At 33.9% G+C, this 21,216-nt stretch overlaps 1 protein-coding gene and 3 pseudogenes across 2 annotated transcripts; 2 read left to right on the top strand and 2 right to left on the bottom strand.

Annotated features, from left to right (window-relative positions):
- Nucleotides 1-7,151: 7,151 nt before the first annotated feature.
- LOC104758295 (uncharacterized) lies at nt 7,152-7,961 on the bottom strand (annotated as a pseudogene).
- A 2,950-nt stretch (nt 7,962-10,911) lies between these two features.
- On the top strand, nt 10,912-13,705 carry LOC104758296 (sodium/proton antiporter 2). Of its 2 annotated transcripts, XM_087497090.1 has the most exons (9): nt 10,912-11,044; nt 11,350-11,447; nt 11,581-11,754; nt 11,877-11,983; nt 12,206-12,326; nt 12,422-12,483; nt 12,594-12,902; nt 12,986-13,280; nt 13,368-13,705. In XM_087497090.1, the coding sequence occupies exons 2-9, from the start codon at nt 11,412-11,414 to the stop codon at nt 13,440-13,442; spliced, it is 1,179 nt and encodes a 392-aa protein (XP_087353216.1). In that variant the 5' UTR covers nt 10,912-11,044; nt 11,350-11,411; the 3' UTR covers nt 13,443-13,705. The 2 variants fall into 2 exon arrangements, with proteins under 2 accessions (XP_087353216.1, XP_087353215.1); XM_087497089.1 differs by lacking the exon at nt 10,912-11,044 and having other exon boundaries at nt 11,269-11,447.
- A 2,008-nt stretch (nt 13,706-15,713) lies between these two features.
- On the top strand, nt 15,714-19,095 carry LOC147924750 (protein PLANT CADMIUM RESISTANCE 6-like; annotated as a pseudogene).
- Nucleotides 19,096-20,718: 1,623 nt separating this feature from the next.
- On the bottom strand, nt 20,719-21,216 carry LOC104758297 (major pollen allergen Ole e 10 pseudogene; annotated as a pseudogene).

The raw sequence follows: 21,216 nt of genomic DNA, 5'->3' as shown, positions 1-21,216 counted from the left end.
AATAGGTATTCAGTATGCATACATTATTAAGTTAAAAAATAAATAACAAAAAAGACTTTGGGTAATGTAAATTAATCGTCGAGACGGACTTGGAGTTTTCCCCAATCCATAGGAGGAGGAACCACACACTGTTTGACATCAGCTTCCGCAACCTCTCTCATCTCATCTAACCTCTTGTGCTCTGCCTCGAAATCGACAAGTTGTTGACCCAATATTTGATTCAATAGGGATAGTTGAGCGTCGATCAGATCCACTTGATGCTTTAGGGCGATAGCCTCTTCCTTCTTCGTCATGTGATCTCTCATCATACGAAGAATTGCTTTGAAACGATCTGTCGTCTCTGCTTCAACCATGGCTCTCGTCCTCTCAAACGCGTGTTTCATGGCACCTATTACTTCCTCTTCCCACTCGTAATCGGAACTGCTTCGCTTACGCTTGCTGGAACTCTCTCCGGCCATATCTTGTAACCAACTTATTCTTTCGTTATCAAAGAAGGAGATGCAATAGATTGAGTGGAAGTGGAAATAGAGAGGATATTTATATGTAAAGAAGAAGATGAATTACCGGCAACGATGCCATGAATGTAGAGATAGCGAAAGGGTACAACGAATGTAGAGATAGCGAAAGGGTACAACGAACGTAGGGATAGCGAAAGGGTACAATGAATGTAGACTTGAAACATTATCGTACATATAAAGTGTAATAGACATCTGAGTGAAGTTAACTTAGAGACTTGGTACTCATCCCAATACACATTGCGATGACAACAATGAAACCTATCCAAGAGAGAAGGATGAATTGTCGAAGCATTTTTCCCTTTCATTGGATGCCAGTAAATCATTTTCTCCCTTCTTGTCTTCAACATATGTGTTAACCACCCCAGAGTTCACCAGATCGTTGTACACTTGTTCTTTCATTTCTCTTATAGATTCTTGAAGCACCTTGATTTCTTCTCTCTGCCGACGGATCTCATCCCTCGCATCCAATAAGCTCCGCCTTTGCCAACCACGTGATGGTTCTGCATCTGACCAATGGGAAAATCCATGAACAGTGCATCTGAAGAAATTTCTTTCGGGATTTGCATCTGTCCATGATTTCACAATAATCGTTGATCTACCGCAGTGGTTGCAGATTGGACCAGTAATTTGTGTTTGCGAATTTGTATCAGAAATTGACCCTGAAATTTGACTCATCGTTCTCTAGCTGATAGTGGTTGTGATAGTGGTTGGTTAAAAAGAGGAGTATCATAAAATGGTCTTACGAATAAATTATAGTTTAGTACTAGTCTTTAATAATGTCGACTTCAACACGTGGGAACATTCCTAAATAAAAATATTACAAAGACAAATTTTTGCTACGGAAATTCTAGATGACTTCACGATGAAGTTAACTTCTACTCGCCGTCTTCAGCAACCTGAACAAATAATTGTTAGTGTAACCGACGATCATATAGAAAACGTTAAAAATGTATCAAGTGGGATTGTTACTTACACAATGTGGTCGAGTATGTCCAGGCTGTCTGCATTTTGAACAAGCATATTGCTTATGAGACTTCCTCGGCTTGCTCCCTTTTTTACGTGACAGTTCTAGCCATGTTAGCCAACGAGACTTCTTTTACCTACCAGGCTTCCGCTTCGGTATGGGAGGTATACATCGGATATCTTGCCCAATTGGATCGTGCTCGACATTGGGCATGATGTTAGCCGCGTATGACACATAGACATAATCTTTTATATAGTAAGCTTAAACTACGGTAGACATATGCAATCCACTTGACTTGACAGCTTTAATTGCATGTTAAGGGATACGATAACTGAACCATCTCTGTTTCTTTGTTAATCTGATAATCTTCTACAGCCATTTCAAGAAGATCAGCGTATGTACAACCATGTCGCAAAAAAAAAAATTCTCCCACTTTTGCGTCCATCCATATCAAAATGCCAAGACCCATTTCTCGTCACCCATACTCCGAAAACAACAGGTATTTGCGCCATTTACCTGAAAGAGTAAGCAGCAAGTCAGATACTCATTACACAGTTGACTACCCGTAGAAGTCTTAAATCAATAACCTAGATGCCTAACAAAACCAAAAACATGATTGATAAAAAAGTATAATATATTATCATGAAAAAAATATACAGAGGCAATAACATAACCGATACAAAACAAATGAGGTACAAATCAATAAGAAAAATTTATAAATTTCAATTAAACACTATTTCATTTATACAGACTTCACAGATAACTCCAACACGTTGACTTCCCAAATTAGTCTACCTTTGTGACCTAACTGCCTATGAAAACCAAAAACTTGATTTCTCCATATGTATAATATGGATTCATATCAAAAACATACATAGGCAAGTAAATAACATGTATCAAAGAATACATCAAGAAAATCTTAAAAATTATTCACCAATTTGCAATAATTTGGTTTTCAATTTATACTGACTTCATGTTCACATCAACGAGTAGACATAAAAAAGACAACACAAGGAAAACTTCAAATGAAGTCTATTTCTTGGGGTCTATTTTTGCAATTACAATTTTACAAAGCAGATGCGAATGAAGTCTACCATAACCGGTTGACTTTTTTTGTGGTCTTCCTTTGTTAATTTTTTGGTTAGTTTTGCAATTAAATAGATAAAACAAGGTAGACTTCAATGGAAAGTTCAACAGGTTAACTTCAAATATAGTCGACTCTGGTTAATTTTGCAATTGACCAACCCATTGACTTTACAGTAGACTTATGTCTACTAAGTAGACTTTAACAATCCGTCAACAAGAAAAAGTAAACTTTGTCGTGGTTAGTTTTGCAATTGACCAAGTTTGACTTTCGCCAAGTAGACTTCGTACGTCTGCATTAATGATGACTTTGTTTGCAGTCTGCCGTGGTCATTTTTGCAATTGACCAACATTTGCATTTTTTAAACAGTAGACTTCTTTTGCAGTCAACTAATTATTTTAAAATATTAATATTACGGTCAATGCTTAAATATTTTGGTCAATTCCAAAAATAGTCACTATAGAAGTCTACTCGTTTATTATCGTAAGAAGACTTCTACTAGCAGTCATCACTAAGAAGTCAATAATTTGGTCAATTGCAAAAATACACCTTAGTAGACTGCAAATGAGGTATCGGTTGGAAGTATTGTAATGCAGTCTACACTATATTTTTTTGTTTTCAAATGAAATTAAGGAGACTGGAATTTTAGTCTACGGGCTCAAAAGTCGATAAATTTTAAATTGCAAAACTGACCACATAGTAGACTTTACATGATATTATGACGGTTGGACTAACAAATGAAGTCTATTTTCGACAAAAAAACAAAGAAAATCACAAAATCTACCGGAAAATAACCTTATCGATGGTTGTTTCGCAATGTCAAGCACCGAGGACGTCATATTTAGTCACCACTGAAGAAACACAGCGCCAATTTTCCTTGTTCACGAGATATAACAAGATTAACGAACTTTTAATTTTTTAGATTAAAATGGAGAGGAGATGGAAGAAAATGAAGTTCTCATAGCATTGGGTGTTATTTAAGCTCACAAATTTGGGTTGTTGAAGCATTAAGAGCTTCAAATTTGGTTGTTAATGGTGGTTGGAAAATTGATGACGGTGGCACAACTGTAAATAAAAGAAGAAGATGAGGATATGGATGTAATAAACATTTTCGCAAGAAATTCAAATAAATCAGAAATAATGGCATTTCTGTGAATATATGGAATGACAGAGGATTTAGTAGGGAGAAAGTAGCAAATGTTGGAAAGAGAAAAAGAGGGGTGCAATTTTGCAATTAACTCAAGTCAGGGGTCCAAAATTGCAATCGTCCCATGATTATTAGACATATTGAAAAGGAAAAATTGGAAAATGAGAGATTAATATACATATTGAAAATAATGTGATAAACAGATGAGTTGTATAGAGATAAAGATCATTAATAATTGATGAAATAAAACTATAGTCGTGGTTAGACCAGAAGATAAGAGAAAATCTAAAGTACATGGTTAAATGTGAAACTTATAGCTATTAGAGGTAGTGGTTGTGAGAGGACAACACAAATCTTATTATATAAACTAATTTTAAAGGAGAGAAAAATTATAAAATTGGCTAATAATTATAAAATTTGTCAGGTGTTCATCCTGCTCTTCCACTGTGTGTAAGATTCTCTCCTGACCCCATAGAGAAAATCAAACTGTTTTTGCTGTTAAAGATTCTCAGAACACCGTATGCTGGTTGATGCGTCTTACAGCTTAATGCTATGGAACCTTATCTCTCGGGTGCAGTTCAATGAACTCAGGATCATGATGCTTGTCGTTACTTTCTCCCGGACACTTTTGGTTATTTGTGAAACAACCTGATCTATTTTATAATAATAATAATATAATTAAATATCTCATAATATTTAATTATAACTAAAATAATAAACTAATAATTAACAAATCAACATGCAAAGCAGAAACATAACTCATGACCAATTCCAGTAAACATCAACATGATACTATTCCTAATCATTTTATTCAACAACTTCGCATACTTCTATACAAGTTCGAACAAAATATAAACACAACCACAACACAATAACCGAGACACTAGATCATCCTCCTTCTCATCGTCATGATTCCACGTCACAAACCTGCACACCATAAACAACAATTGAGATACATGAGTATTATCACAAATACTCAGTGAGACGATCCTCCCATCTACTAGGCTATACACATAAGCAAAAAGACAAACACAATCAATAACAGAAAAAAAACCCAGACAATTCTGAACATATCCGTGATTCTGCGACCTTGCGTGGAAAATAACACTCTGAAACATGGATGAAGTTTCTTCATGGATATGCTTATTTAGGCAGTCGCAACTCCAATCTTGGATCCCTTGGTGCAGAAAGTTGAACATGCCTTTGCGCACTTTTCTACCGTTTCATTCATATTTTCACTTGTCTCTACTCATCGAAAATAATAGAATAGATTAACATTATGTTGTCTAATATAAATATCACTTTATGTTTGTTTCTTCAAATTTATGTTTGGGAAAATGTTATATTAAATTAAACAATAAAACAAATTAGGAAAATTAGATTTTTTTTTTCTTTTAACGTCGTTGATGTCCTCATCACCATCGACATCCCTCTTTTTTTCTTTCTTTTATATTTTTTTTCATAAGTAAAAATTAAACTCAAAAAAAAAAAAAAATCTATAAGTTTTTGTTAACACCAATTTGCTAAAGTCATGATTGAAGTTAAACTTGACAAACCATTCCCTCAGAAAATTGCAACTGTAGATGAAAAGAGAAATGTTTCTATGGTGGATGTTGAATTCCTGTGTTAATTACCAAGATTAGTGACCCAATTAATTCAGCTGCTACTACTTCATGTATCTTCCCTCCAATAATCCCTGACTCGACCACCTTGTTGATCTATTTGTTCAGAATCTCACATTCTCACTACCTCAAAAGTCACCTGTCACCACCGTGGATCATACTACTCCTGCTCACAATCACCATGTTTTCCTACATCCTTATATTGTTCTTGCTTCCTCATCACTAATAGATGAAACAAGCATCGCCGAGCCCACTACTCATATGCAAGTTACAGAATTCACAACAAGGTCTGCGGGACCTCCCCATTGAATTTTAAGTAACTACTCATACTACAACTACAAGCCAAGTGGTTTTCCTACCGTCATCAACTGTTGTCACCACTTCTGAGTTGAGCTTGGCTCTACCTCCATTTTCACTTATCCACTATTGCTTCATTTGGTCTCAGCTTCTAGAACGGGTAAAGATACTTTGAATGAAGATTATGGAGTTAACATCTTCACGGCTCAAAGAATCTTAAGGGAAAAGGCCTGTACACCCTACCCAAAAGTTTCAAGACATGTGGAAGGTTGTAGAACGTGGCAACTGGCAAATGCGGTTGTGTCCGTGGAGGTCGCAAACATTAGAGACTAATGGCATCCAATGATGGTATATGGTAGGAGCCAGTCCTAAAGTCAGATATTTATTCTTCAAGAGGAGTAAAAATCTAACTTCGTTTGTTGCTGGGACAGAACCTTTAGATTATTGTATTTTGATCCCAAATTTATATTTGGTTAATTTTAGGTGAATTAATTTTGAGGATATCTAGGTGATTTGATGAGATTTAAAAATAAGAATTATAAAAAATTATTGATGATTTGGTAAGACATCTTTAAATTTGAAAGTATTTTGAGTGATTTGGTAAGATTTATTCTTTTGTTTTACCAATGTTTATACTTTTTAGAACCCAACAAAAATAAGCAATCTTTCAATGATGTCAAGAGCATGGTTAGAACTTATAAGCTCAAATGCAAATTATCAAGGAACGAAAGTCTCTCTTCTCTACATGTTTTTATCTTTTAGCCATTTATTCTAAACTTTAAATAAAGATTCATTTATTGTAAAAAGGTTTTTTTTTTGTTTATGAATACAAGTTTACATTCATACAAAAAAAGAAGTCTCTCTTTGGAACGAAAATCTGGGCTATGAAATGTATATTGGAGCATAGGGAGTTTTTTTATAGCGTTTCAAAAAGTTTTTAAAAGAATAAATTTCAAAAAGTTTAATAGAAGAATAGATTTTAAAAAGTTTTAAAAGGTTTTCTATAGAGTTTTTAGACTTGGTAAAAAAAGAATAGATTTTGGGAATGTTTATGTGTGTTTTATTAGTGATGAACCTGGTGTTTAGCTCGTTGATGAAGAAGCTACATATACGCATAAGTTTTTGAAGAAAACATTAGGCGGAAAATTCTTCCATTTTGAGACAAGTTCAGGGAAACTAGCTAGCTGATGCATCATGCATAGGAACTCGTTGAATATGCATCTTGCCTTAAAGCCTATCTATGGTTTTGACCTCGTTGATCTTAGCCACATGCATAGCTATGTTCCAAGTGCTATCTAGTTTTAGAGTCAGTTCATGCATGTATGCGTTAAGAAAACGAAGTTATTATAAAGTTCTGGATTATGTAACTTTTATTTACGGACACAAAAGAAACATCTTTCAAAGTTTGGTCCTCCTCTTTTCATAGTTCATATGCATGTTCCAGTAATTTTTGCTTAGAACAAAACGATCTCACATCAACACATAATAATAATAAAAAACTGAACGAACGACAAAAAAATAATAATAAATAATCATCATCATTCATATGCTCTCATTCGATGTGAATGTCAAACCAATATCTAAATTTCAAATACAAGATGCATAATTTTTTCTTTTTTTTTTTTTTTTTGAGTTAGAATAAAATTTTACATTTTCTTAAGAGAAAAAAGAAAAAAAAACACGAAAACCAGCTTCCTCTGCTTCTAAGAAATTAGCTTCCCACTCCAAATCGTTGGAGATATATAGTATTCTCAGCTAAATAGCAAAAGTCCAAAACCTCAACAGAAGCTACAAAAGCCTTGACCGCCACAACGACCACCGGAATAACGACCACCAACAAAAAGACTACGACCATCACCACCACCGTAAGCACGATTAAAAGGGCTAATGAAGTTCTTTTTATCATATAAAGTCTGGAAAGGTTCCTCATCAGACGATGATTCATCCATAGGCACGCTCTCTGCTTCAGCCTTTACAGATCCAGTTTTAACTTCATTATTTGACTTAATCAATGAGATCATTAGATCCATCTTTTCTTCGATCTTATGTAGACGAACACCAAACCCTTCCATTATCTCCATCACATCAGATATTTTCTTCTCAGTCGTCAAGTCTTTCTTCTGGTTCTCCAAATCATCTTTAAGCGTCAACGTCGTGTCATTAATCACACAAGGAGCTGCTTCAGCATTGGTGGCGGATTTATTGTCCATGAAGAAGATGAGAAGAACGTCTCTTGGTTATAAAGAGAGAAAATGCAAACCCTAGACAGCTGCTTAAGGAAGAAGGTTTTTTTTTTTTGGTAGGAAGGAAGAATGTATATGTAGAGTCTTTCTTTATATAAAAGCTGATTGCGTAAAAACAAAGCCATTGAGACATTGCGTAGAAACAAAGCCATTGATTAGTTCGACTTTATTGGATCGATTATTTCGGTTTCAGTTAACTTAGATTTGGAAATTAATTTATGGTTTTGGTTTTAGTCCAATATGGTTGACCTCTCTAAAGCAGTACATAATTAAATTTAGCGGGTTATTGATTTGGGTTTATATAGAATTTTAATGACTTTAAAAGTTATGTAAAATATGTTGTTATTTAATTACGACATTCTAAAACTCTTTTAATATTTGGTGTTATTAGTTATGGATTTGTAAAAGTTATTTTAAATCTTCATAAATCTAGTGTTATTGGATTATGAGTTTTCTAAAGTCATTAAAAATGTTATGTTATTCAAGTAAAACAAAAAAAATTTCCTACCAGAAAAAAAAATTCTTGAATTGTTAATGAATTCAATTATTATGTAATTAGTTTGAAATTTTATATATTTTTATTCATTAAAAAAAAATGCAGACACCCTCATCAAATATAGAGATTGTGAATCATCGAGTCCATGATTTTTTTGTGGTTTTCTTGTAAAAAATGACATAATGAACATGGGTCTTCTCTTTGACCAAAAAAAAAAGAACTTGGGTCTTCCTACCCATGTGAATGCCAAAATAATTTCATAAAGACACAATTTGATGAGATGCGGTGTGAGATGGTGAAGAGCTTCCAACCGATGATGGAACCACATAAGACATCAACAAAACAAGCCGTGAAGATGGAGACTGAAAGTATAAAGCCTCAAGTCCAACAAGACAAGGCCCAAGCCCCAACTCATATGAAGAGTCTTCCTCATATTCATAACAAGACAAATGAGAAGTGCTTCCCTCTGCAACCAAATGAGACAAAATCACAGTCTACACAAAAGGAAAAGAAACGTGAACTAGCTTGCTCTCCAACCATCGTACTATCAAACCGTTTCAGTCCTATCCTATCAAAAGAGAGTGGCTAGATGATTGACAGATGTAATCGGATTCTACATTGCATCAAAGATGTAGAATGTTCTTTATGTAGTATAAGAATAAGCTCTTTGTATCCATTATAATTATCTAGAAAAGATCAATACAATACAAGTATTATCCATCAAAACTATCTCTTATTTGTTTGTTCACATGGTATCAGAGTTTTCTTAAAACCCTAACCGGTGCTGTCATGGCAGAGAGTTCTAATCCTTTCCCGTTTTCGTCTTCTCTTCACGTATAGCTAGATCAGTTACAGTCAAACTGAGTGACAACAACTATCTTCTCTGGAAACCTAGTTTGAGTCTCTTCTTCGCTGTAAGAAGTGTCTAGACTTCATTAATAGGAGCATCACAAAACCACCGGTGCCTATTGTCACTAGCGCCGTTGAAACTAGAAAGCCAGAATATGAAGCTTGGATTTGTACAGACGAGCTCATAAAGTCATGGATTTTTGGTACCCTTACTGAAGAGGTGTTGGCTCTTGTTCATGCTCTGTCTACATCTCAAGATGTCTGGTTGTCTCTTGCTGGAAACTTCAAGAAAATCTTTGTTGCTAATTTGACCTCCGACGACGGTTGCAGCTTCTAAACATCAAAGGTAAAACCTTAACCACTTATTGCGGTGAGTTTCAAGCCATATGTGACAACTTGAGCTCCATTAGCAAACCGGTTGATGAGAATATGAAGATCTTCACGTTTTTTAATGGACTGGGCCGTGAGTATGACCAAATAACTACGGTTCTCCAAAGCTCGATGTCTCGCATACCTTCCACAATGGTCAATGACGTCGTACTGGAGATCTCTGGTTTTGATTCGAAGCTACAGTCCTACGATACCCTGAATGATGCCTCGCCTCATCTTGAATGTTTGTGTGCTTTTCGTGTCTTCTGTGGCTTGGTTTCACTCTTGTGAATTCCTTGGATGAGTGAGAGGAAAATTGAGTCGGAGATCTAAGCTAGAGATCGAAGGAGAACGATGCTCAACATTAGTGTCGATTGATACTAGGAGGGTGTTGGTCGACACCAATGCGAGGAAGGCGCGAGGACTCTAAGGAGTGTGGATCTACACCATCGAGGAGTCGGTCGACACAAATTAGAGTTTTTAAGATGTCGAGTAGGTGTTGGTTGATACTAGTTGGGTGTCGGTCGACACCAGTTAGCCAGTGTTGGTCGACATTAGTTGGCCAGTTTTGGTCGACACCTTCTGATGTCGGTCTCCACCCTGTCAGCAGGCGGCTGACACATTGTTCTTTGTTCATGGTTTGATTGTGTTTTGTTGTTTGTTGTTTGGATATTCTCTATGCTTGTGTGTATAGCCCAGTAGATAGAAGAATTCCTGAGTATTTGTGATAATACTTATGTATTTCAATTGTTGTTTGTTGTGCAGATAAAGGTAAAGTATGATCATGGAATCAAGGCAATGAAGAGAAGGATATTTTAGTGGCTTGATTGATTGATGTATGGTTTCTGTTAGGTTGTTAGAGTTTGGTAATTAGAACCATGTTAGGATATTGGTTATTGCTTTCATGATATTATTGGATTTTGAATTGGTTATTGGTTATTGAATTTATTGGTTTGTTGGTTATTGGTTTATTACTGGTTTACTACTATTATTTTCGGTGTTTGAATTTGAATGTTGTTTATGTTGCTATTGGATATGAGATCACTAGTTAATGATTAAATAAATAAAAATGGGTCAGCTCGTTTCAAAGAGAAATGAGGAAGATATAAACATTGTTGAGTTCAATTTCTTTTTTTCCTTTTTTAAAAATTTATTAAAAAAAATCAGATTTAGAGTTCATTATTATATTATAATAACATCAGATTTTCATTATATGCACCTCATCTTAATGGATAAGAGATACAGTTTATTAATTAGCAAAAAAAAATAAGATGTTCATTTTATAAGATCTATAATTTACTTAGTATTATAAATAATTAAACATTAATATAATCATAATTAGCAAAGAAAAGAAAATCAAAACTATTATCATCTCATATTTAGAAAACTAACATTATCTTGATTATATTTGTTTTAAAAATCTGATCACTAAAACTTAATACATGTAGCGGTCTTGTGAGTTACTAACTCTCATAATCAAGTTTTCTATCAAGTTTTCTATAATAAGATATGATTCTGCACAATATGTTTTCGATTATCTATTCTTGATTTAATTAAATAAATATTAATATTAAATGTTAAAAATCTGTAAAATTATGCAAAGTTTTTTTTTAAGAATAAAATTAATTTTCTCTGTCATAACCTTGGCTTTAAGACTATATATAGAAAAACAAACATCATAATTCATAAAATTATTTTACAGCTATTTGCATACAACATCATGATACAAAATATTGTTATGGTATTGTTGTTTGTAATAGGTTATGTTGTGATCATCTTCGAGAAGTCTTTAACTTTCAATAAAAGCGGAATAGCACTTTTGATGGCCGTGAGTTTGTGGGCTGTGCAAAGCATCGGGGTAGAAATTCATAGTACTTTTTTTTCATTTGGATTCATCTCTATTGTAAATGCTCTGTTGAAGTATATATAGCTTAAAAACAAAATAGCTCTACATTTATGTGCTCAATAATGTGATAAGCGCATGTTTACAGGCTTCTCGAGAAAGTGTTGTTTTAGAGTTTCAACACGCAACAAGTGAAGTTAGTCAAGTAGTGTTTTATTTGCTCGGCGCAATGACTATTGTAGAGATAATTGATGCTCATCAAGGATTCAAGCTAGTTACAGATTATCTAACATCTAGGAAACCAAAGATACTTTTATGGATGGTATTGTTGTTCCATTTCTGATATATTTTTGCTTCCTGGCTTTATGTTTTGAGGATATGAGTTTTCTTCTTCGCTCTTTCTCTCGCATTATCTTGACTTTAGCTTTATGGTTTCCTTTTCAGATTGGTTTTGCTACCTTTTTCCTTAGCTCTATTCTTGACAACCTAACAACTACTATTGTTATGGTTTCTCTACTGAAAAGACTGGTTCCTTTATCAGAATACCGCAAGTACGAAAATCTTATATTTTTGTTAGCTTTTGTTTTTTGGTTTTAGGCATTAAGCTGCTTTATTGTGAATCAAGGAAACACCTATTTGTGACATTGGTTTTTAAGAGAGAATCTCTATTTTGTGTAGTTATATTATTATCTTTTTAATAAAGAGAATATGAAACAATAATGATGTTTATTAACGTTAGTATATACATTATGTTCAATATAACCTATGACAAGACTTTTAGGAGCAGTTGTGGTCATAGCAGCAAATGCAGGAGGAGCTTGGACTCCTATTGGTGATGTTACTACAACTATGCTATGGATACATGGCCATATATCAACATTTTCGACTGTAAAGGTTTTTTTCACAATTTTTTTGATTCAGAAGATTAAATTAATTAAAGACCTTGAATATGCAAATGATATAAATTTCACTTTTATCTTTATATATAGAACCTCTTTTTACCTTCAGCGGTTTCTCTTATTGTTCCACTGGCTTTCATGTCATTGACAAGGTTATAAACTTTCTTGAATCCTCGACGTGTTACAACTTTTTGTAAAGTTTCAATACTGCATAGGTTGATGTGGTTTTCATTTTTTTTTTTTTTTTTTTTGTAATTTTCAGTGAGGTAAATGGAGTGGGACTAAATAATCCTCCCACCCCATTATTAGATGATGATCAGATTGCTCCAAGAGGAAAGCTTGTATTTGGAGTTGGTTTTGGAGCTTTGGTTTTTGTCCCAATATTTAAGTCATTAACCGGATTGCCTCCTTACCTGGGTATTTTGTTGGGTCTTGGAGTTATATGGATTTTGACTGATGTGATCCATTATGGGGACTTAGAGAGACAACACCTAAAACTTCCACACGCTTTGTCTCGGATAGATTCACAAGGAGCTTTCTTTTTCCTTGGAATTCTGTTATCTATGAGCAGGTAACCACAAAAATGTTTCACTCAACCACATTAACTTCTTTGTTGTGTAAGAGATTTATATATATTGTTGTCTATTTTTTTAGTCTTGATGCAGCTGGGATTCTCAAAGTGATTGCAAACTATCTTAATGCTCATATACCCAATGTTGAGTTGATTGCCATTATTATTGGTGTGGTATCAGCCATCCTAGATAATGTCCCATTGGTTTCAGCAACCATGGGGATGTATAATCTCTCAACGTTCCCTCAAGATTCTGAGTTCTGGCAACTCATTTCACTTTGCGCTGGAACCGGCGGTTCCATGCTTATTACTGGATCTGCTGCTGGAGTAGCCTTCATGGGTATGGAGAAAGTTGATTTCTTTTGGTACTTCCGTAAGGTAATACTTAGATAGTTAGATACCTCTCTGGCTTGTTCAACATATAGATAACAAAAGTTAAGTTGTTTTCTCTTCTTTGTCGTGTAGGTGACTGGTTATACTTTTCTTGGTTTTACTGCTGGTATCGGGACTTACCTCACGGTTAACAGTCTCTCTCTTTAACTTCCAACAACCGTGGTTTCTATCTCTTTTGTTCAGTGAATCATAAGCTACATGCACTAGCATCAAGAGTTTCAATATCTATAAACTGGAATATTATATAACATTCTGATATATATGTCAACATCCCTTACATCATGAAGGTGGCTTCATTGGTGTTTAGAAAGATTATAAGTCAAAATATTTGTCATACATGAGGGATTCATTTATCAAAACAAGTTGAATGACAAAACAAACAAGATTTTATAACTTAAAATTCAAGGGAAGGTTACAAAAACCCATACAATGAAAATATGAAATAATTCAGTGAAATTGAGTTTCCTATGACCGTATTTTTTTTCATGTCGACAGTTTAATCAACTTCTCTAGTGCAAGCTTATTAAATCAATTTACAGTATGTCAGATCCGCTAGTACAAGTGACGTTTATCTCTATAGTATCCTTGTTCGACATTCTTCGTAAATGCTGAAGAAAAAAAACCTCATATTGATAACATAATAAGCATATATACATCTAGGTTCACCATTAAACAAGGGATAATATGCAGGAATTCTATTTAATTATTGTATATATTTATAAATTTAAAAAATGCTACTCTGTTTTTTTACAAAAATTAGTTTGAGTGTTTAAGAGTTGTATGATAAAAAGAAATCATTAAAATTTACAATAGAATTTGAGATGAGCCATTGTTGTTAATATTGGTGTAGTAATTATCACCCTCTCCCTTTTATAAAGAACTAGAATTTGTATCGGCACACATGCAGGATTTTAATTTTCTACACATATCAATTTTTGAGGTCAAATATAATCATTCAAACTTTTGAGTATAATTTACTTATTGGTTCTATGATTTTAATAGATTTGGAAATCCATACAAAAATCATGTGTTATTTAATCATTGATTTTAAAATACTTATCAAAATTATGTGTTATTGGTTCTATGATTTATAAATACTTGTTAAAATCCATGTTATTATTTAATAATTTGTTTTTGAATTTAAAATCCACATTATTTTTTAAATAGATTTGAATGGATTTGAAAGTCAAAAATAGAAGGATTCAAATCTAGTGATGAAACATGTTATTGCAAAATCCATATGTTTTGATTTAAATAATTTATAATTCTATATGGACAACACACTCTTTGTTTTTCAACATCACTTTCTTTTTACCTTCTATTGGCTTACATATAACACATACTAGACTGTTGTAAGTTGATTTTCGAGACATATTATAACTTTTCTCTTTAATTACTATCTCTCAATAGTCAAATTTGGACTAAAAACATTTGATTCAATTTATAAAATATAAAATTTGTTTTCCTTTTTGATCATGTTATAAACTAATATTTCAATTACAATTTTATTTTCTCTGTTTAAAATTTTATAAATACAATTACATAAAAAAAAATTTATTCTATCATAAATTTCTTTGACTTAAAAATAATGGAAGCTTACCTGAACATTTTGTGAACCTCAAGTAAGGTAGGTTCATGTACAAATCTCATGTAAAGCTATTTGACTCTTCACTGTTTAAAGTCAAGAAACGATCCATTTAATTCCTTTTGTTAGTAAAACTCATTATTTCCAAAAGATTACGTACAAAACTTTAGTTAAAGTAGTTTACAAGTGTGAGGTTCCGAGCGCAAATTCTCAAATTCTCAATGCTCCCAAGTCACGCGACAATGATACAATGAATGTGATATCATAATGACCAGTATAAACTATTCGATGGCTACAACAATAGTCAAAGCCTTTGATCCCGACATTGCATTATGGCGAAACAATTATGTGAAAAATTTGCAGATTATTGCTAATCACTTTTTTTTAAAGTGCACTTGTAAATTTAGTGCCATCCACAAACAAATTTTATGTTTTGTATCCAATTATATGCTCTCTATTATATGTGGTTACTTAGCTGACAGTGTAACTAGATCTGGACCATTTTCGCAATTGGCTCTAACCTTTTTAAAATAGGGTTCTACACTTTTAGGTTAAATCAAATCAGACCATAAATTTACACCTTTTACCAACTGAGCTATAGGAAATTTCGAAAAATTTTGGGCCAAAATATAACTTTTCTTGCTGTCCAAGTTACTCAACATAGGTGCTCTCTGTTTGAGCTTTTCCGTTGCAGTGAGGAAGAATGCATTATTACAACGGGGTTCTTGAGTTGGAGGATAAAATCCCTGCTTTCGTGTGGGAGCCTAGCTAGCGGTCACAGATTTGCTGTGATTCACGGAGACAAATCAAAGCCAGGTGTCAGTTTCTATTCTATGGAGACTCCCCAAAATCCTGAAACGGTTTCGAAGATAGCTACTTTTCAAGACAAGCAAGCCGATGCCCTCTTCTGGTCACCAAGAGGCAAGTACATAGTTCCCGCTGATCTGAAAGACTGCTTCGATGGCCACCTCGAGATTTTCGACGTAGATAAGCTTGAGACTATGAACAAAGCTCCACAACGATATCTCGTGGGATCCAACTAACTGGAAGGTATGGTACTCACTCTGATAAATGTGCTTCTTTTAATGTTATTTTATTTTAAATTTATGTGTTTTTAGTACTCTTTTTCGGCTCTCGAGAGATGTTGCAACCGCGGTTACACAAACCGAGAAGATTACTAAGCCAGAGTCCAAGTCCGAGAAACGTGAGATCAACGGCTTTAGTGTGTGGTCTTTCACCGGGGAACATCTTTACTTGTCATGGACATATTATCGCGTCTTATAAGTAAATATTTCAGGAAATTGTTTCCAAACTAGAATACATGCACCGAAATATGCATGGCGTGGTGGCTAATGTAAATTCTCATATGGTTAATTAAAAACCAAAAAAATAAGTATCTTTTTAACTATGTTTTTGGAAGGATGAGATTTTCCTCCTGTGGGGTGTGAGAATCACTATTTTCCATTATAGAATGTTTCATAACCCCTTTTGCGTGAAATGAACTAGGATAGAGAAACTCGTTAAACATACAGAGATGTCATTCTTGCTTTATGTGTTCCATAAATTTTTGGTCCATATGAGGAGCTGTCATGAGGAGCTGTCACGAGGAGCTGCTCTTGAACAAAGGTATAGAACCAGACGAGCCCCATAGTATTGATCCACCAAGAAGTGAACGTCGTGTTGTGAAGCCATCTTGTTCTGTGAGCACAACAAGATTCTATCTCTTTACCATTCTTTTTTTTTCGAAAAAATGAAAATTTGATCAGAGCAGATAAATTGATCTATTCTTTTTTCTTTCTTTTTTTTTTTCCTTTTTTTGGTCAGAAACTTTTTTCTAGTTTACAGATTCCATGTCCACTGTATTGACTTAGAAAGACAACGGAATCAGAATTGCATTTGGTTGTTGTTTCCATGATTCTGCTTCTGTGCATAGTTTAGGCTCATGATATAAGGTTCTAGTCTCTCAACTGTTTTGTTTGATTCAGCCAGCTAAATTAATATCATAATAAACATATATTCTGTGCTCGCAACAGTATAGTTGGAGAAATTCAAAACCCTTCTGCGCACCTTAACGTTGTAAGCAATCAAATCTCCTTTTTTGAACTCTGTTTACTTTTAACCTAAGCCTTGGCCATTAAATCTTATCTAACACTTATGAGTGACCTTCAATTTATACCACAGATAAAAGCTGATATAGAGACAAAGGGAGAACTAGCAACTCTAGTAACGCCTAATTACTTTATTTTCACACAAGTGGCTAGTTCTTTTACATTTTAAACTCGACCATGTTTTTTATGTACTGAGACCATAGTGATTTATTCATATATAAATGATCAATTCCCCAAATTTTATATAGATTTGATGAGTTTTGCATCATTACATATCTTACATTACATGTGCATTCCACTTTGCCTAGGGCCTTACAGGCTGATGAGTGATGTCACTACAATAACGCCAAGGAGAGGCAATTTTGTAGAAGCGGCTAGAAGGGGAACTAGGGTTATTGAGCAAGCATCTATTTAAAGAAGTGTATGTATGAGAGAGAGTAGCAAGGTTAAGTAGAGAGAACAAAAACAAAGAGTAAACTTGTGTTTTGTGTTCTTGGGGAAACAGAGAGAGACAAGAGAGATTGAATCGAGTGAGCTTGTAAGGGGTTCAGTGGGTGAGAGATCTCTTTGTAGTAAACTCTGTGATTAGTGGATTCCGGGAGAGAGATCACGGCTAGCTTCCTCGTTAATGGAAGTGAACTGGGTAAACATTTGTTTGGTATGCTCTGTTCTGTTCTTTTTTCTTCGTTCTGTTGGGTTTTGAGTTCGTTGTGTGTTTTACAAACTTAGTTAAGTTCTTCAAATCCTTGGTTTAAACTCATTCAAGCTAAAGACATCAACTTTAGCCTCTGTTTAGCTTGTCACTTTGAGATCCCAGTCGAATGGATGCTTGACTCGGGAATGATAAGAAAGGTATTGCTTTCTTCCGATGAGCACCGGTTACACTCTGTTTGTCCTCTTTTTAACATAATTATAATCCTGTTAATGTGGTGTGTGGCTAATGTAAATTCCTTGGAGAGAAACACACACAAAAAAAAAAATACTTAACACTATACTACAACGACTTTGTTGCTTCTTTGATCCTTCTCTAAGTATATCATGTGTAGATGTCCATAGCTTGGATCATATAACTCAATAGCACAAGTCAAAGTCTTTTAAGCAAAAAAAGAAAAAAGAAAGAAAGCGATGTGCATGAACAATCATGTCAACCATTATCAAATAAGAATCATTTTCCCAAGACAATACATTACAATATGATTCTTATGTCTTTTTTGTGTGTTTTGAATCAGCTCTCATCACATGTTGCTTTCCATTCGCCACGTTCGGACAGATCGCAGAGGTTATCGATGAAGGAGCGACCAGTAAGTATACACATTCATTATCGATTATGTTTATTATGTGCAATTGCTGTATTGCTCGAAGACGAATATAATTCAAAAATAAAATATATTCAATTCGTTAGCAAATATATCATGTTTATCAACAAAAAAATTGCCCGTTCTACTTTGATACTGTCTTGTCTTGTATACATATAACAATATAACACGTATATTAATATAAATATTGTAGGCGCATGCATAAACATATATTATGATTGGTGTAAGAAAAATCCATCAGATTATGATTGTCAAATTGGACAAAAATTACGGGATAATAAAAAAATCAAAATTTTATTAATCACAAGATCGTTCGAAGTGATTTATGCTAATTTTGAATTGTAAAACCAAGATAAATTTTTGTAGGTTTACGTATATACGTGTGATGTGTAGGTTGTGGGACGGCTGGAATGTTGTATTGATTGATATGTTGTTTGTTTGCAATACCGTGTGTGTATACATGCACATTCCGGACCAAGCTCCGAAGCAAGTACGGGTTACCAGATGCTCCAGCTCCAGATTGGATCACTCATTGCTTTTGTGAATATTGTGCTCTTTGCCAAGAATATCGTGAACAATCCTTCAATATGGTAAAACCATCCAGCTCTTAGATCTCTCTAAAAATAATCTCAACTTACTGTATAAAGTATTTTATTAAACGATTTATTTGACTTAAAATTGTATATCATATATTGGTGTATATAGGATGGATTGGCAATGTGCAAAAGCAGCGAATGGGTCAGCAACAAGAGATGATGGCTCCTCCGACCGGTCAACGAATGATGGGTTGACTTGGATACAAATATTTTACACCAATATGCTCCTTATTTGAGTTACTCTCTCTCTCTCTCTCTCTTCCTTCTCTATGTATTTGTTTTATTTCACGACCAAAACATAAATGTCAGTGAGGCTTTTTTTTTTTTTTTGGGTGGGCATGAGCTAATAATCTATATGCCATAGTTGTTGTTGCTATATACAATTTCTTATTATATCATGTTTGTGTGAATCACTGAATCACTAATTCTAATCTACACAATCATATTTATATTGCCGGATAGCCGGCAATCAATCATCTCCAACCTGCATGAATACAAGAAAGATTCATCAGATTCACTGTAACCAATTGTGCAGCATATGAGCATCTAGAAATGATCAGACATTTCAATCATGAAGACATAAATGACAGAGCAGAGAAAACAAAACAAATGACTCTCACCTCTCCACTATCATAACAATCCATGGTGAATCGATTAACATGAACTTCGGTATTGAGAAAAAAAAAAACAATTAGGGAAGACATCACCCATGGGCATAAACGACGTTGGATTGGTCTTCTCAGAAAACCCTCTTTCTCTCCCGCTTCTCCTCCTCTCTCTTCAAGCAATAACACTTGTGCGGTCGATCGATGATAAATCTTCTAGATCCTATTTAAGCTTTTTATATTTTAATAACATTCACATGACAGTTAGTCAAAGTATAAAACCAAAACAAAACTTATAGTTTCGTCAAGAAAAATTATAAAAAGACGAAACAAAAAGGATAACTAAATCATTCTATTATTTAATTTAACTGCATGCAACGGTTCAAGATCCTTATTATGATTTATATATAACTACTGTTCTTTAATTTCATGTTTGTCTCCAACTATAGAAGAAGCGAAATGGGTTCATGTCTTGTGCTAAGGTTTGGCTTTAAAGCAATGGTTTATGTCTTGTACCACTAGCTTGTACCTTTAGTCAAAAGTCTTGTGGGAGATAAAGATGATGAATTAGTTTGAGACAAGGCATGAACATTAGTTGCAATCAATAGTGTGGCTTCAGTTCTGAAGATTATGAATCTATTATAAATAACTGAATTTCCTATTACATTATGTAGCTCTCTAATAAATAATCCTCTTGAGCTATGCCAATTGAAATGAGCCAACTTCTTAATAACAATAACTAATTATGTGCCATCCTGACTCAACAACCGCACTTCCCTCTTCATTTTTCTATCCAGAACGACTTTGAGAAAAAAGATAGCAGGGTAAAATTAAAAAAGCCAAGAATATTTCATTAAGGGTAGCCAAATAATATGAAGGTGAATGTGAGCACTTTCGACCTCTCTTTAATATGTGTTATAGATGAGTAACGTACATATATATTGATGATACCTTTTATCACACAAAATCAAATATATTACCTGTAAACCTTATATGTATCTTGTAATTAAATGTTTTCACAATCACATACATTATTAGACTTTTAATATTCTAAATGAAAGCTTCTATTTGATATATTGTTTATTAATATTTTATAAACTTGATAGTAAGGAAAACATTTTCTATTACGTATTCTTTTTGACTTTGTATAATTGTTTGCATTTTTTAGAGATGGGGGTGTACATAATATTACAAAAATTAGTGACTTTGAAAGTTTTGTAAGAAAACTTAAAAATCATGATTTTATTTATTCAGTTATGTATCATGCATATAAATCAGAGCCAATTTTATATTTTTAAGATCCATACACACAACTTCCATAACTAGGATCTGTAACAGCAAGTGTGCCTGTATTTTTAAAACTACACGCCTTCATGATTCGACCGTGGCTCTGGTAATAAGCATTCATCACAAACGACGCATGACTTACAAGAGTATCGGGGATGAAACAGGACCCCCCTGGTTGGATTGGCCCACAATCAACTCCTTGACTACATGCAAAATTAATATTATCTTGTAGTTGCGCATTCGTCGCGGTCAGAGTTGCTATACACCATTGTGTGGAACTTACCACATAGAGGTGGTTGATCATGATAAAAGATAGAAAAATGAAAAGGATTGTCAAAGGCGATGACATTTTCATAATTGTTTAATTTGACTAGTTTTTTTTTCTTCTTCTTCATCTTCTTGATATCTATGTGAGTGTATATGC

Source organism: Camelina sativa, chromosome 17 (assembly GCF_030686135.1).
Source record: "Camelina sativa cultivar CO46 ecotype springtype chromosome 17, ASM3068613v1".
NCBI classification, from domain to species: Eukaryota; Viridiplantae; Streptophyta; class Magnoliopsida; order Brassicales; family Brassicaceae; genus Camelina; species Camelina sativa.
The sequence above is the reverse complement of the archived record's forward strand: the minus strand, read 5'-3'. Positions and strand labels throughout refer to the sequence as shown.

Coding starts and splice junctions, on each gene's coding strand:
- LOC104758296 (XM_087497089.1), top strand. CDS start 11,310: ATGATACAAAATATTGTTATGGTATTGTTGTTTGTAATAGGTTATGTT. Junction 11,755..11,876: donor CAAAGATACTTTTATGGATG/GTATTGTTGTTC, acceptor TTTCCTTTTCAG/ATTGGTTTTGCTACCTTTTT. Junction 12,903..12,985: donor ATTCTGTTATCTATGAGCAG/GTAACCACAAAA, acceptor CTATTTTTTTAG/TCTTGATGCAGCTGGGATTC.